Source organism: Pinus tabuliformis, chromosome 8 (assembly GCF_031772625.1).
Source record: "Pinus tabuliformis cultivar Carrire ecotype Pingquan chromosome 8, CPIR1, whole genome shotgun sequence".
NCBI lineage: Eukaryota > Viridiplantae > Streptophyta > Pinopsida > Pinales > Pinaceae > Pinus > Pinus tabuliformis.
In genome coordinates, this window is record NC_142294.1 from 2,017,443,159 (window position 1) to 2,017,460,713 (window position 17,555).

A 17,555-nucleotide genomic window follows, 5' to 3' on the forward strand; every position below is an offset into this window, starting at 1 on the left:
TAGTTGAGTTCCTAAGGCTGACTGCATGCAAGTCCAGAATCTTGAAGTGAATCGTGAATCTCTATCGGATATAATCTTCTTAGATACTCCATGAAATCTGATAATTTCATTTAAGAATACTCGAGGTACGTCAGCAACTTCGCCAGTATCTCTTACGGGAATGAAATGTGCGCTTTTCGTTAATTTATCCACTACTACCAAAATGGCATTGTCTTTGAGAAGTGAGAGGTAGTCCAGTGATGAAATCCATAGAAATGATCTCCATTTGGTCATAGGAATGTCGTGGGGTTGTAAGAGACCCGCTGGATGACAATGATCTGTTTTTACTTGTTGACATTCCAAACATTTTGCAACAAATTGAATGATATCACGTTTCATGCCTGACCAGAAAAAGAGTTTCTTGGTATCTGCATACATTTTCCTTACTCCAGGATGTGCACAATACACTGCTCTGTGGGCTTCCTTAAGGATAGTGTCTCGAAGATCCTTATGATCAGGAATATACATCCTTCAATGGAATCGTAAGATTCCATCATCTTCTAGTTCATATCCTTCAAACTTAGATTCTTTTTGCTTTTTACCTTCAAGACTAGATCTCACATTTAAGTACCAACTATCTTTTATGAGATATTCTAGTACTCATTGCCTTAAGTCTACTTTGATAAGTATGAGAGAGAATATCCGTGGTCTTCTGCTTAAAGCATCTGCTACTACATTTTCTTTTCCCTTAATATATGATATTCGAAAGTCATATTCACTTAGGAATTCACTCCATCGTCTTTGTCTAGCAATTAAGTCTCTTTGGGTGAACAAATATTGTAGACTTTGATTGTCGCTTTTAAGTGTAAAACTTCGCCCCACCAGAGAATGTCTCCAAATCTTTAGAGCTAGTACTACAGCGGATAACTCTAAATTGTGAGTAGCATAGAGTTCTTCATGAGGTTTTAACTTCCGGGAGGCATATGCTATTACTCCTCTATCCTGCATCAATACTGCACCCAGCCCTTGTTTGGATGCATCAGTACATACCGTAAAATCTTTGTCCATATCAAGGACTCTTAAGATTGGTGCACTGGTCAGTAGTCTTTTGAGTTCAGAGAATGCTCTATTACATTCCTCAGTGCATTCATACTTAACACCTATACGCTGAAGGGTTGTAATCGGTTTTACAATTTTGGAGAATCCTTCCACAAATCTTCGGTCGTAACCGGCTAAAGCCATAATGCTTCGTACTTCATGTGCGTTTTTCGGTATTGGCCATTCCATGATTGCTTTTACCTTCTCAGGGTCTACTGAGATTCCTTCACCTGATATGATATGACCTAAGTAATGAATCTTTTCCTGAAATAACGAACATTTGGATAATTTTCCATATAACTGATGTTTTCTATGGCAGGGCAACACTATGCGTAAATGACTTTCATGCTCTTTCTCATTCTTGGAATAGATGAGTATATCATCTAAAAAGACTTGTACAAATTGATCAAGATATTTGCGGAAAACACTATTCATAAGATTCATGAACACTGCTGGTGCATTTGTTAATCCAAATGGTACCACAGTAAATTCATAATGTCCAAAACGTGTCCGGAATGCAGTCTTAGAAATATCGCTTTCAGAAATCCTTAGCTGATGATAGCCTGATCAAAGATCAATTTTTGAAAAGACAACAACTCCTTTCATTTGATCGAAAAGATCATCAATTCGAGGCATAGGATATCGATTCTTTACTGTAGCTCGATTCAAGTCTCGATAATCTATGCATAATCTTAAGGATCCATCTTTCTTTTTGACAAAAATTACAGGAGCACCCCAAGGTGATATACTGGGTCGAATATGTCCTATATCCAATAGTTCCTTCAATTGAATTTGTAATTCTTGAAGTTCTGGAGTTGTCATTCTATAAGGTGTTTTAGAGATTGGTTGAGTACCAGGTTTCAATTCAATAGTGAGATCTAGCTCTCTTACAGGGGGTAATCCTGGTAGTTCCTTTGGAAATACATCCGGAAATTCGGCTAACACCGGATATTGTTCTAAGGATGGTCCTTTTTCTTTACTTACTTCTTGAATTACATATGCCTGACAACCTTTTCTTAAGCAACACTTCATTTTCATTGCTAATATGTAGCATAAAGATACTTTTCTCTTGATTCCTTGAATTTGAATTGCTTCTCCTTCATCATTTATACCTAGAATTCTTTTCTCATAACAGTCTACCCAAGCTTGATGAGTTTCTAGCCAATCCATACCTATGACAAGATCATAAGTTCCTAAGGCTGTGACATAAACTCTTAATTTAGTCGAACAGACCCCTAGGTCAATTTTGCATTGGTCCACACTTAAGTCTACGGATTGGAGGTCTCCTGAGGCCATTTCTACTTGTCTGAAATCATTTTGTCTGCGAGCAGCCAACCCACATTTGTTTAATGCATATGACGAAATGAAACTATCTGTGGCACCAGTATCAAATAAGATTTTGAGTTTTATACCATTAATAATACCTGAAGATTCCACTACAATGGATTGATGTGCTGCTTGATTGTTGTTGACTAGCGCATGAATTCTATGATTGCCTTGGTTATTCGATATTGGTTCCTTTTCAGTCCTATGCACTATACTTGATGAAGCTTCTTGACAATCACGTTGAAAATGTGGTCCTCCACATCCCCAACATATAACCTGTGTTGGTCCTCTTGAATCAGGACGTGAATTTCTAGATAAAGAGCTTCGTCCTCTCATGTTGCTTCCTCTCGAATTTCTTCCTCTATTAGTAGTGCCACGAGATCTCCATGGACTGGTGTTTGATGATTCAGTGGCTATAGTATTAACTGCCATGGGAGCTCTTGTTCCTACATTTCTTGAGGCAAATCTATTACCATAAGGTGGCCTTGAGTTACCTCCCCTGAAGAAATTTTGGGGAGTCTTTCCTGGAAATCCTGATTGTACAGGTTCTGCTGGCCCTACATCCTTTTTGCTTCCTAGATGTTCTTCTGCATAACGGCCACATTCTACCGCCTCAGCTACTGATGAGGGTTTCCACATGCTCACCAAGGCCCTGATGTGAGGATTTAACCCAAATATGAAGCGTTCAGCCTGACGTTCATCAGAATCTAAGTAGTGAATGTATTTTACAAGCTCCATAAACCTTATCTCGTATTCCTCCACTGTTTTATTACCTTGAACTAATGTATGAAAGGTTGCGGCTTGTTGTTGTTGAAAATATGGAGGTAAATACTTCATGCGGAATTTTTCCTCAAATAATTACCAAGGGACATTATCCATCGTGAGGTGGAGTTGTTTTTCCAGATTTCCCCACCAAATCAAAGCACTTTCTTTTAATTGAAATAAAACAATTTTTGTTTTTGCAGAAGAAGAGTATTCTCTTAATTTAACACATTTGTTCATTTCTTCCAACCATGCCTCAGCACGTTCTCTAGCTCGACCTCCTAAAAATTTTGGGAGTTTAATTTTTTGAAGCTCCCTAGAAATATCATCCTTTGATATTTTATACTTAAATTTCTTTCCTTCAGCTGAATTGGTTGCTAAGGGTTGAAATTCTTCTTTGGTCTTAACCATGGTCAACCCTCTTAATGTTTCCAATAAGGCTTCCAATGAGTTCATTATCACGGTCAACTCCGGTGCTGGAGCGATTGGTGTTGATGATGGTATCGATGGAGACGATGATGATGGTGACGGAGATGGTGATGACAACGGTGGTGGCATTAATAATGGTGATGCTACCCGATCCCGTCGTCGTCGCTCATATGTCTTTACCATTGTAATGTTTCCTGTATACATAATAAAATTTTATAAAAATTTGAGGTATACATTCGGATTTAACATATCGTTTTGCAATTTCACATTTATAAACGGGTATAGTTTTTGCTATTTTTATCTGCTAGGCAGATCTTACTGGTACCGAGGTCAAGGAGGGTGGTCCCGCGACCTCCTTGTCCTAATGCAAGGTATTCTATCTAATGCGTAACAATACTTATTTTAATGCATGGGTCTTAAAATTAATTTTTTTTTTAGTGAAAGTAATTGAATGTCTAAATTAAAAGCTTCTACATAAAATATGGCTGAATTTACTTCTTTTAGGCAAATATTATAATATATTTTTTTTTTTTTGGTTATACTACCAAAATTTAATATATTTCATGGCGTTTTCCACGATTTTGATTCTATGACACTAAGGAGGCCTATCCAAAGTAACCTTTCATTGGATAAATACTACAGCCCTTCTGCCCCTCAAGTTGCTCAGTGAAGAAAATAAATTTCCTTGACACATGATGACTTTCCCGCTCCCCACTCGTGAACTGTGCACCCATGCGCACGACACGTAAACTTTTGACTATTCGAACAATATAATATGGTGTATATGTACACATGAGCATAAAGAAATTGCTTTTAATCGGCAAAATACAGGAGTATTGGTTGATAAATACATATTTTGGTTGGTTTGACTTTGAACATTAATAGGCTAAGAATGGGTTCATTATGACCCCATGAAATATTTGTATGTTATCATGACATTGAGAACATAAAATTTCATCAAGGCATGGAGGTTCCACGCAATGGATTATATGTCAATGTATGCATTTTGTCGTGGAAATGTGGGAAGCATCATTTACATCCCAAGTGCGAATTACAACTATGTTAGAAAGGATGATAGAGGAATTTTCATTGAAGTGACTATTTGTTGTCACCTACTGTAATATAATCTCTGGATCAAACTGAGTTATCTTTTTTTTTTTTTTTAATTTTACACATTGGCTTATACCCTGACGCGTCATTAAACTATACAACTTACGCCATATACTAACACGCAGCTGATTAACTGAGCGGGTGTCGGGTATAGGCTTGGCTTCGTGTTTTACCTTTAAGCTTGAGAATCCATTAATTTCTGATTTTTATCACTTTCTGATTTTTACGCATTTCAGTCCTATCTTTTGCAGTTAATATGTGTACTAGCGTCACGCAGGAACCCTATGAGAGGCTGCTATGATGGGTGTAATCCGAGCGATTGTATCAATGATCGTTTAGAGACGGCATGTCGAGCCAACACCTGAGAATGCAAACACACATTTCAGTTGGCCGAGCTCTGCAACTTGGCGTCGGCAGCTCTGTTGTTTTGGAATTTCCCACGTTAACTAGGTGAAAAAATGAAGCATACAGGTGATTGGTCTCTGGTTTTACATCAAGGTTAATGGAAGTCATTGCTCCTCAGACAATTTGGGCACTAGTAGCACTGCTGCGACTATATCCTGACTATAAACAAGTCTAGAATGGTGGCAAGAACAGGGGATTCTCCTAGAGGCAGTGATGCAGCTGCAAGCATGCGGCGAAGGAGATTGTTAGGAGTTGCAGCTGAATCTAGTAATAGCAGTGGCAGCAATATGCTGAGATTTTATACTGATGATGCTCCAGGAATTAAAATCGCACCAACTGTGGTGTTAGTGATGAGCCTTGGATTCATTGGCTTTGTCACTGCTTTGCATGTGATTGGTAAATTATACCATTATAGGGTTGGAGTATGATTATATCTTTGCAATAAAGATTCAGAGAAGCAAATGCACGATTTTGATAAAGAAACCTTTGTTTTTATTAAACTGTTAGTTGCAACTATATATTTTTTTTAGCGGAACTACTATGAGTTTTGCAACTTTTGTTCCACAGAGTGGGCTTTGAGAGGGTTTGCTACCTTCTGGATTTGTAGAGACAAAATTTATTTGGAAATTATGATGTTTACCGATTTCCTTTTCTGAAAATCTGGGTTACTTTGTCATTAATAGCTTACAGTTTTGGTTGCCTAAAGTTTGCAGATGCTAGCTTTCTGCAAAACGTTTGAAATCAATCAATCCGACAAGTGGTCAATTAAGAAGGATCAGTATTTGATGTGAGTATTGATTTTATTGGTAATGATTCCTTCTTCAATGGAAACACAAGCATTTCCACCGGTGAGCATATTACTTTTAGGTCTACTCGGTGGGTCATCGGTAGCATTATTCTTCGCTTTCTATCTTAGAAGCAGACGTAATGAAATGAAGGCGGCGGTGGCTCAATTGCCTCCAGAAAACACCAATATTTAGATTTTTGTACTCCAAGCCTCATACTTCTACTACTGACAAAGAACATCGTGATGCAGTTGCACGGCTCTGTTTCATATCAGGTGGTTGAAGAGCTACCACAACTGAAGCTAGAACAAAAAGAGGCTGAAGGAGTTGCAGAGAAAAAGAAAAGGAAACGAGGGCCAAGCAGTGTTTTGCACAAAGCTTAGAGATACAGTTTCTAGTGAGGTTGAAAAGGCCTATGGTAAAACAATCAATAGGGAGGTCGCATATGAAAGTTCATCTAGCTAAAGTCCTAACAGACAATGAGTACTGTCAAATTTATTACTGGGTGCATGATTTGAATAGCTTTAGCACCACCTTATTTCGACAAAATTAACAAGTCCAAAAGTTGAACCTGCTCCAATACCAGATGTAAGAATTGTGAACTATTTTAATGTAAGAACTGTGAACTATTTTAATATAAGAACTGTGAACTATTTTAATAACTTTTCCTTATGAACAGAATAAGAAAAGAATAGATGCAGAGACAGTAAAGTTTTTGAAATTACAGATCATGATCCTGTAATAAAATTTCCTAAATTTTACAAATTTAATTAACAGAACAGAATCAATGAAAGTACTTACCTGTAGTCTTACGGTCGATGAAGCCTCAACTGCTCCTGCTTCAGTTACCAAAAGACCGAAACCACCCAGCCAAACTGAGCAGAACCTTGCTACTCAGTCTAGTAAACTTCTCAAGCGAAGCCCATTGTTTCCCCCGTGCCTAGAAACCTCAGAACAAGTTAGGTCTTCCTGAGCATAAACTTCCTGATCAGCCACAGACTTTGTGTATCAGTTTTTCTCCTCCTCCTTTGCCCCCTTTGCCTCCAACCGTCGCTTCCTTCTTATAAATTTCCATTACCGACATCCTCCATCATCGTGTCTCAATTATTATACATGTCAATTTTTTTTTATAAATCAAATCTGACTTGAATTTATCTGCATATCTTAATTTTGAATTAAAGTTTATTTATTAATTTTAATTTATTTAGTTTTTAATTTAATTAATTTTATTTAATTCTATAAATATTACTTTACTATAAGTGGGTCATTACAATTTCGTAGCTTAAATCGATTTCTTAATTGTTGATGAAACACTGTTAGAGGCTAAATACGTACACAAGTAATCATTCTCAAGTTGTAAAGATTTTCATTTCATTTTCTGCAAGTAGATCATTTTTATAACAATTTTTCTTTCATGCAATTAATGTAGAATTATTTTCTGTAATTTAGTATAAGGGTTTCCTTCTACAAGTTAGTGTAGAATGCTTTGAATTTTTCAAATAGAATTAGATCCCTTCTTTCTTGAAATTTGGATTTTAAGCATTTTCCTTTTACACAACTAGAAGGAAGTTTGAATTCTGCAACTTAGATAGATTTTCACTTTCTGCAAAGAAGTGGATTTCAATTTGGTTAATTAGAATTTAATATAACTTTAGATTGAAAAAACATGTGTGTAATTATTTTCCAATTTGTGTCCATGCTTAGAATTAGTTTCATTTCTAGAATCAATTAATTCACAAGAAGAATTTTAGCATATACAGTGCACATACATTTCACAAGTACACAAATCCTGGTTGACAATTAATGAACTAAATTAAGAACAATTAATTTACCAAACATTTTGGCATCGTTTCCGGGGAGGTGTATATAATATTCCATTCTTGCATATCATTTTTTGGAGTTTTTAATTTTAATAAATTGAAAAATGATAAAAAAACATTTATTCATAGTGAAAGGGATTCTAGGGGTAGATTTGTAAGTAAAGGTAGAAGTTCAGTTGCAACATCACCACTCACTCCACCTAGACCTCGTAGTGCCACACCATCCAACCATACTCGCATCCCATCATTGGAAGGTAGACATAGACTTCCTGATGTGCATAGATCTAAATCCAACCTAGAGATTCACTATCTTCCTCTACCGAAGTTGTAGTTGAAGAACCTACATCCTCAATAGGAGTAATTTTCCTCTCTTCAACAGGAGAACAACTTCTAGGACAAAAACTAGAGGTTCCTAGTGAAGAAGAAGAAGAATAAACTTATTTTAACATACCATTAGTAGAGGAACCATAAGAAGAGCTAGATAATCCTATTATAGAACCTTATGTTAGCTCTGAAAAATCTACAATGGCAGGGGAAGGAGAAGGAGAAGTACATAATGTAAATGATGAACTTAGGATTGGAGGTGGAAGAGGTAGACGAGAAGGTCAAGGTTGAGGTGGTAGAGGTGGTATTGGAGAACTAGATCTTTATGGATTTCCTGTCTTTGATGAAGATACCACAACGACAATGAAGAACATCTCACCCTCCTTCCTCCCTAATTTCCATGGTTTGAGACATGAGGACCCTGAAACATTTATTTTTGAGTTTGAAGTTCTATGTAGAACCTATGACTACTTACTTGATCCTCAAAAGTTGAAATTATTTTCGGAAACTCTTAAAGATGGAACACTTAAATGGTTTATGGGATTAGGAACACATACAATTAGAACATGGGACGAAATGAAAAATGTATTCTTAAAAAAATACAAAAATTATTGTATGTTCCATAACCTTAAAGATTAAATATTTAAGGTGATGCAAAAAGAGGACGAAAGCCTTGAATATCTAGTTGAAAGATTTTCTTACAACATCAAAAGAGTTAAGATGTATAATTTGGATGATGAAACACTAAGAACTCTTTTGTTAAAATACATCAGAGATGATTAATTTGATCTTCTTAATTTAATGGGAAAGGGAAATGTTTCACAACTTTCATTTGGAGAAACCTGTGATTTATGTAAACATATCTCAAGGGGTGAGGCTAGAATTGGCAAAAATCCGAGAGATCTGTGATGTCAAGAATTAATAAAATTTGCAACTAGAACAGTGAGTAGAGTTGCAATAGACAATTTGCTTGATAATTTCAAAATAGACATCTTAGGGAGTCTTAGTGAACAACTAGATACCCTTAAGATACAAAACAAGCAAAAAGTTGAGAATGTTGCATTATCTATTTTCTATCCCAAGTGTTGGAAGAAACACGCCTTAAGAGAATGCCCCTTAGATAGTATAGAAATTTGTGTCATATATGCTGAAAATCATAACACAAATGAATGTCTTCCAATACCTGGTCTTAAAGTTGTTTTTCAAGATGAAGCTACAACAAGCCAAGCTGAATCTCTTTTTTTATTGCAAAAAGACCATGGAAAAATCAATAATCAAATATGACTCAAGGTTTCAATACTCAATCATATGCACAACCACAAAACAATTGGACTACACCCATGCCATGGCAACCTTGACCCCCACAATCTCAAAATCCATCTTGGGCTCAAGGTTGGCAAAATCCTTATGGCAAATATCCTCAATATCCTCAATATCCTCAATTCCAACAACCATATCCTTATTTTCCACCACAATACCTCAACCAACTCAACTTTCTCAATTTCAAAATCCAAATCAACAACTTTCATTACCATTTCCTCAAAAACCCAATCAACTACCTGCCCAACCACTTCCAAATCCAAACAATAAAAATCAACAAGCTATTTATAATGTCGAAGGACAAAATTTTCAAGCTTGTATGATTACCCCATTAGGTCTAAATGATGTTCAACTTAGATCTGGTAGGGTTTTTCCAAAGAAGTCACCAACAACTGCCATCCAAAAATCTAAAGGTGAATAAATTCATGAGAAAGATGCAAATCTTGATCAAGAAAACCTTCCTCTAAAGGAAGAGGAAGGTATTCCTATACTATCAAAGGATGAACAAATAAAGCAAGCTCCTACAGTTCTTCTAGTAGAACAACCTTTTGTTTCTTTGCAAGATCCACCTTTTCCTGAAAGGCTCAAAATTGATAAAGGAATAGAAAGGAAAATTGTTTTACCAAATTATGATATGCTAGATGAACTTAAGAATATTTGCATTAAAATTCCTTTATTACAAGCTATAAAGGAAATACCAATATTTGCAAAAACTATTAAGGAGCTATGCATTAGAAAACCAGGAAGAAAAAGAAAATATATTAAAAAGATTCAATTGGTAGGAAAAATTGTTGATATCATGATGGGAAAACCTATTGTTCAAAAATATCTAGATCCTGGTAGTCCCATTGTGAAAATTCATATCAATGGTATTGAGATTCCAAACACTTTGATTGATCTAGGAGCAACCATTAACATCATGAGTAAACAAACAATGGAGCAACTTAAGCTTCCCAATCTTCAATATACTCCTACATTATTACAATTAGCAGATAGATCTATTATCAAACCAGATGGAGTATTAGAAGATGTGTCTGTTTCTCTAGATTCTTGGGAATATCCTATAGATTTCATGATTTTAACCCCTAAGAATAATTTAGGAGGCCATCTATTGATCCTTGGTAGACCTTGGTTAGCTACAGCTGATGCATTCATAAGTTGTAGATCTGGTGATATGTATATCTTTGATGAAAATTCCACTAAGAAATTTTCATTGTATCCTTTTGCAAAAAAAATAACTGTAGTGGAAAGTGAGATTTGGATAGATGATGATAATGAAAACTTTAATGATTTTCAACTAGTTTATACTCTTTCGCAATTAGATGAGGAAGATCAATTGATAAATTTAATGAATAATAATAATTCTTCTTCATACTGTGAGCAAGATCAAATTTTTCAAGAACAATGCAATGTTGAATATTTATCATCTCACTAAATGTCTTTACATTCTATGGAAAAATTTGGCAATTCTCAAGTAGAATTTTGTCCAGATAAAACATTGAACATTAACAATAATTTGGAAGATTTTCAAAAGAGAAAATTGATACAGATGCTACAAAAACACTCTTCTTCTTATGCATGGGAGTACATTGACATGAAAGGGATTGATCATATAACTTGTATGCATCATATTTATATTCAAGAAAATGCCAAACCAGTTAGACAACTTTAAAGATGGATGAATCCTAATTTGAGAGAACTTGTTAAGGAGGAACTACAAAAATTACTTAATGTGAATTTCATCTATCTAATATTAGATGGTCAATGGGTATCACCTTTATTGATTGTTCCTAAGAAAAATGGAAAATGGAGAGTGTGAATTGACTATAGGGAATTAAACAAAGCTACTTTGAAAAATAATTTCCCACTACCTTTTATAAATCAAGTAATAGATACCTTTGCAGGAAAAAAGTATTTTTCATTTTTAGATGGTTTTAGTGGATATAACCAAATCCAACTAGCACTAGAAGATCAAGATAAAACTACTTTTACATGTCCATGGGGAACATATGCCTATAAGGTTCTTCCCTTTGGATTATGTAATGCACCTGCCACATTTCAGAGAGCAGTCTTAGGTATTTTTTCTAATCTAATTCATGATTGTGTGGAAGTATACATGGATGACTTTACTGTGTATGGTGATACTTTTGAAGAAGCTATTGAAATTTTGGAAAAAGTTCTTGTTAGATGTAAAGAGGCAAAGATTTCATTAAGTCATGAGAAATGTTTTATGATGTTCAATGAAGGGATTGTTTTAGGCCACCATATTTCGAGTGATGGAATTAAAGTGGATACATCTAAAGTAGAAATAATTTGCAAAATTTCAATTCTTGTTTGTCAAAGAGATGCTGGAAGTTTTCTTGGATTTATTGGATATTATAGGAGATTCATAGAAAATGTCACAAAATAGCCTCTCCACTTTTCGAACTCCTTACAAAAGATTGTGAATTTGCTTGGAATTTTGACTGTCAGAAAGAATTTGAGACAGTGAAACAAAATATTATTGAAGCACCAATTTTAGGAGGACTTGATTGGACTCTTCCTTTCCATATTTCTACTAATGCTTCAGATACATTTCTAGGAGCCATCTTGTGAAAAAATGATTTAACTCCTTATGCCATCTACTATACAAGTAGAAATTTGACTCTCGTAGAGTTAAATTATACTGTAACAGAAAATGGATTTTTAGTTGTTGTTCATGCTACTAATAAATTTCGTCATTATATTACTGTTTATGAAACTTTCATTCATACAGAGCATTCTGCGATTAGATATCTAATGAAAAAACCAATCACTAATGGTAGAATTACAAGATAGTTTCTATTATTACAAGAATACAATATTACTATTCTTGATAGATTAGGAAAAGAAAATACAGTTGATGGTTTCCTTTCTAGAATGCAGAATAATAATGAGGATGTTCCTGTAAAAGATAACGTTCCTGATGAATATCTTTTTGCAGTATCTACTAAAACACCTTGGTTTGCAGATATTGCTAATTATTTGGCTACAAGGAAGTTACTTTCACAACTATCAGCCAGAGAAAAACAAAAAGTGATCAAAACCAGTGCACCTTATTCTTGGATAGATGGAGAATTATACAAAACTGGACCTAATTTGATTATATGAGTTTTTAGCTGTTGTTCATGCCATTAATAAATTTCGTCATTATATTACTGGTTATCAAACTTTCATTCATACAGATCATTTTGCCATTAGATATCTAATGAACAAACCAATCACTAATGGTAGAATTACAAGATAGTTTCTATTATTACAAGAATTCAACATTACTATTCTTGATAGACCAGGAAAAGAATATACAGTGGCTGATTTCCTTTATAGAATGCAGAATAATAATGAGTATGTTCTTGTAAAAGATAACTTTCCTAATGAATATCTTTTTGCAGTATCTACTAAAACACCTTGGTTTGCAGATATTGCTAATTATTTGGCTACATGAAAGTTACCTCCACAACTATCAGTCAGAGAAAAACAAAAAATGATCAAAACCAGTGCACCTTATTCTTGGATTGATGGAGAATTGTACAAAATTAGACCTGATTTGATTATCCAAAGATGTGTTCGAGAAGATGAATTACCTGAAATCTTAAAAGCTTGCCATGATGAGCCATGTGGAGAACATTTTGCCGCTAGAAAAACTGCTTACAAAATCATTCTTTTGGGATATTATTTGCCATCTATTTTCAAGGATGCCAAAGAATATGTTAAAAGATGTGATAGAATGGGGAAGCACATTCCATCAGATGAAATGCCTCTACAGTGGCACAACCATAGGTACTTGTAGAACCCTTTGAAAAATGGGCTCTAGATTTTGTTAGACCAATAAATCCTCCATCTAAACAGAAAATGTACATATTTGTTTGCACGGATTATGTTACAAAGTGGGCAGAAGCTAAACCTCTTTTATTTGCAACTAAAAATGTTGTAGTTATATTTCTTTTTGAGGATATCTTTACTCATTTTGGTGTTCCAAGAGAAATTGTAACCGATCAATGTAATCAATTTACATCAAATTTGGTGTAAAAGATCATGGAGCAGTATAAAATCAAGCATCAAAAGTCTACTCCATATTATCCACAAGCCAATGGACAAGTGGAATCTACCAACAAAGTTCTTGAAGAAATTCTTACCAAAACTGTGAATTTGCATACAAAGAATTGGGCAGAAAAGTTTCCATAATCATTATGGGCATACCGAACTACATGGAGGAATACAACTAGACATACTCCTTATGAACTTGTCTATGGAAAGAAAGTCTTGCTTCCAATTAATATCCAAGTGGAGACTGTTGAAATTTCTAAGTCTATTTGTTAGAAATTTAATCTGTATTCTTCTGGTTTATTTCTTCTACTTGTTAATTCTGAACAAGTTATTTAAAACATATAAATAAAGAAAACAAACACACAAGTGACACCATTATTTTTGGACAACTCGTCCCCGGAAAAACCCAATGCAGGAAAACCGGTGCAGCAATTCTGAGGGTTTATTATTATGCAGTATATCCTTGAGTACAACTGGGTGCCAAATTGACTCACCCGACAGAGAAAAAAAACTGGAAGTAATACCTCTCTATTAAGAAGCAAGTATTTAGAAAACCTGCCCCTTGGAACTCTCTCTAGCAACACTGAAGCACTGTGTCAGCCCTTCGGCCTCTACGTTAGCCTCAGAACCCTCTGCGTCAGCCCTCTAAGGCATTGCGTAGCCTCTGGGAACCTCTGTGTCACTCCTACTGCCCTTTGCGTGGATGACGTAGGCCCTTTGGCCTCTGCATTGTCTCTGATAGGCTCTGTGTGGCCTACTCTGGCTTCTGTGTCTGCCTCTCTGCCTCTGTGCTGGTCTCTCGGTGCTGTCTCTGCCTCTCTATCTAGTACTCACTGCCCCTCGTTGTTGATCACTGATTCGACTTTACTTAACAACCCTGCTCTAGTAAATCGAATGGCTGATCACTCTGCTGTGTTCTCTAATTGACCCTCAAGCCTCCTCTTATACTTTTCTTGATGGTCCTTCAATGGTTGAGATTAAATCTCTAATCAACGGATAAGATTAGATTTGGATTGATCCATGAATTTTGGAACCTTCTAACCTAGTTTTATATTAATACCCATTAATATTTTATTTTTCCTCAGTTTAGACATAGGGAGTCCATTAAAAATATTAATTATTTTAATATTTTTCAAACCGATTAGAATCCGCCCAAACCATTTCTGGGTCTTAGAAATCTCATGTGCTTTAGCCTCTCCACTAACTTTCATGGCTAGAGCACATCCGATGCTACCCCAAATCAACAGATACCTTGGGAACAACAACTAAATTGGGCATTGATCTATCAGAAGCTCAGAAACAAAGATTAGCACAATTGAATGCGCTAGATGAGATCCGACAAGATGCTATTCAAAGAACTAGCATAACTCGGCAACAAAGATCTAAGTGGCATGACAAATTCATCAAAGCTAAAAAGTTCGAGCAAGATGATTGGGCTCTTCTTTTTTATTCCAAGTTTAAAGATTTTCATAGAAAATCTCAAACTCATTGGCTTGGTCCTTATGAGATTGACAATATTTTTGATAATGGAGTAGTCAAAATCAAAATTATTGATGATGAACAAATTAATTTCCTTATTAATGGTCATAGATTAAGATTGTATCATAAACCACCAACAAGGGAAGAATTTGTCAAATATTTGCAAGAGAATTTTGAATTCAAGTTGGTCAAGAAAAGGGATTCTTTTCCTCACTCTCCAACTTCATTGTAATTTTTCAAATAAAAAAATAAAATAATAAAATAATAAAAGTATAAACATGAAAACCAACTATGTTGGCATGTTTATACAAAAAATATTAATTGAAAACCAAGATTTCTTCGCAGTTTAGATTTTCAAAACAACCTCTTTCTTGTCCCTATTTCATTTTGTCCTTTTTTTTCTTTTCAAGTGTCAAACTATATTCATTAGGCTCAGTATTTTTACTGATCATCAATAGCAACAACAACAATAAAGAAATCTTCTCCTGATGAAATAAAGAAAATCCGTGAAATAAAAAGCAGAAAACAAAATTCCTATCATTTTGCAGTCGATCTTCAATTTTGCAACCAAATTCAAATTCTACAAAAAAAGAGTATCAGGGAATGCATGAACAAAGGTATGTAAGAATGTTTAAATTATATTTCATATAAGATCTTAGGTTTTGATTCATGGATGATTGTATTAACTTGTTGAGGACCTTGTATATTTTTTGTCATATTCATAACCGTTATACCATATATCCTCATCATTACATCACTAGTCACATCAAGTCCGATTGGAATTAAAAACACAATACCGGTCCTTTGAAATCGGATCTGGGAAATTGTGAAGTACAATCCGGACGCAACACAACCTCTCCCATCAGTGCCTTACCTCACCATCATTTAACCCTGTGTCATATCCATTCCACTCATTCCTAATTCACATTTCGTTCATTCCCTCTTTCAAAAACTGCCATTATCCCAGTCGAAAGAAATAGTCAAGATCGAGACTTCTCCTCACCATGGGAACGCTTGTTCGTTCTGAACCAAATGGAGTAAAATTTCTCCAGGCATATCCAAGGGTTAAAGACCAATTGCAATAGGTGGGATGGCTCTAGTTTTTCGAAAAATTCAACGGGTATGAAGCAGAAGTTACCAAATCCTTCACCCGAGCATTTGATGGAGTAGAAGTGGAGATGGGAGATATTAAGATCATCCTCATAGAATCTATTGTAGCAAAAGCAACAAGACTTTCAAGAAACGGGGAAAGTTGGTTCAAAAATAGAATAATTAAAGAGAATGACTGGGTCCATTTCCTCAGAGAACCAGGTATGGATTTATCCATTTTTAAAAAGGGTATTCCAGTTACTGCATTAAAAGGAAAATGGAGAAATCTCTTGCTCATTATTCAAAAATTTGTAACATGTGAAGGAAGATTTGGTACAATGTTTTTCTACCATGCCAGACTTATGATGCATTTTGTTGATCGAAATGAGATTAATTTGCCTTAATTTATGCTTCAAAGGTAAAAAAATGGCATTTAGCATACAGAGAGAGTTTAGGTCCATTGATAACTCTCTTTACCATCATGGACTCATCAAGATTCTTGTAGAAACACATTTAGAAGCTAAAGGAGATAGTTGGAAAGATTTCTTAGTGAGAAACCATTTTCTAGAAGCTCCAGAGGAAGAAAAAACGGTAGGGTTAAAAGAAGCCGAAGAAAGTCAAATCCTAACCCTGGAAAAGAGAAAACTGAAGAAGAAATTCGAGAGCAGAATGTAACTGAAACACCAGGAGATCCATTTGAATACAATACCCCACTATCCCAGTGTCTTGAGAAAATTAAACAAAAAAATGACAAACAGGACCTTAGAAGAAAGAAAGCTAGCCTGAGCCAAAAATTACCTGAGGAAAAGAAGAAAATAAGGGATAATAAAACAAAAAGGCAAGACTTCAAAAGCTCAGAAATAAAATTAAGGAGAAGCAAAATAATTTCAAAAATTTTAAGTACACAGTCACCGGAGATGATCGATCTAAGAAGGGTATAATACACCACCTCATACAGTCAGTCCAACAAGACAAACTCCAGAAATTGATCCAGTCCAGCAAGATATTTATGACTATGTGGAATCTCTAGAGCAAAGAGCACAACAAAAGGCAAAAATTTCTCAATATGAAATGGGTGAAACTTCAACAACAAAACAAAATGCAAAAAACAGGAACACAAAATTGAAGAAAATCTAAAGCAAGACATATATGAGCTGGAGGTTCTTAACAAATACTTAATTCGGGAAAGGGAAGCAGCAAAAGTTCAGAACGAGATACTCAGAATCCAAAATGATAATATACTTCTACACCTTTGTCATTGGTGTAAGAAGAATAAAAAACTTAAGGTTCAAAACAAGTTTCTTAAGAACAAAATCAAAGGGTTACAGGGCAGAATTCTAATGAAGAAACCAAGGACCACTTTCAACATTAAAAGGAAGAAAGAAAGCACTAGTCTGGATGTGGTTGCACAGGCTTCAAAGATCATTCACTAAAAGGGAAAAGAAAAGACGGTTTGAATTTTTGGTGCATGAGGACATGGAAAACCTTTGGTGTGCACTGTGGGGGAATGTTGAAGTCCGTAATTGTTTCCTTTTTACTATCCTCTTATTTCACCTTCTTATCA

At 35.1% G+C, this 17,555-nt stretch overlaps 1 protein-coding gene across 1 annotated transcript; it reads left to right on the top strand.

Annotated features, from left to right (window-relative positions):
- Positions 1 to 5,285: 5,285 nt before the first annotated feature.
- Positions 5,286 to 5,612, top strand: LOC149244506 (uncharacterized). The gene has a single exon (XM_089368017.1). It carries the CDS (start codon positions 5,286 to 5,288, stop codon positions 5,535 to 5,537), a length of 252 nt encoding a protein of 83 aa, XP_089224143.1. The 3' UTR covers positions 5,538 to 5,612.
- The last annotated feature ends 11,943 nt before the right edge of the window (positions 5,613 to 17,555 follow it).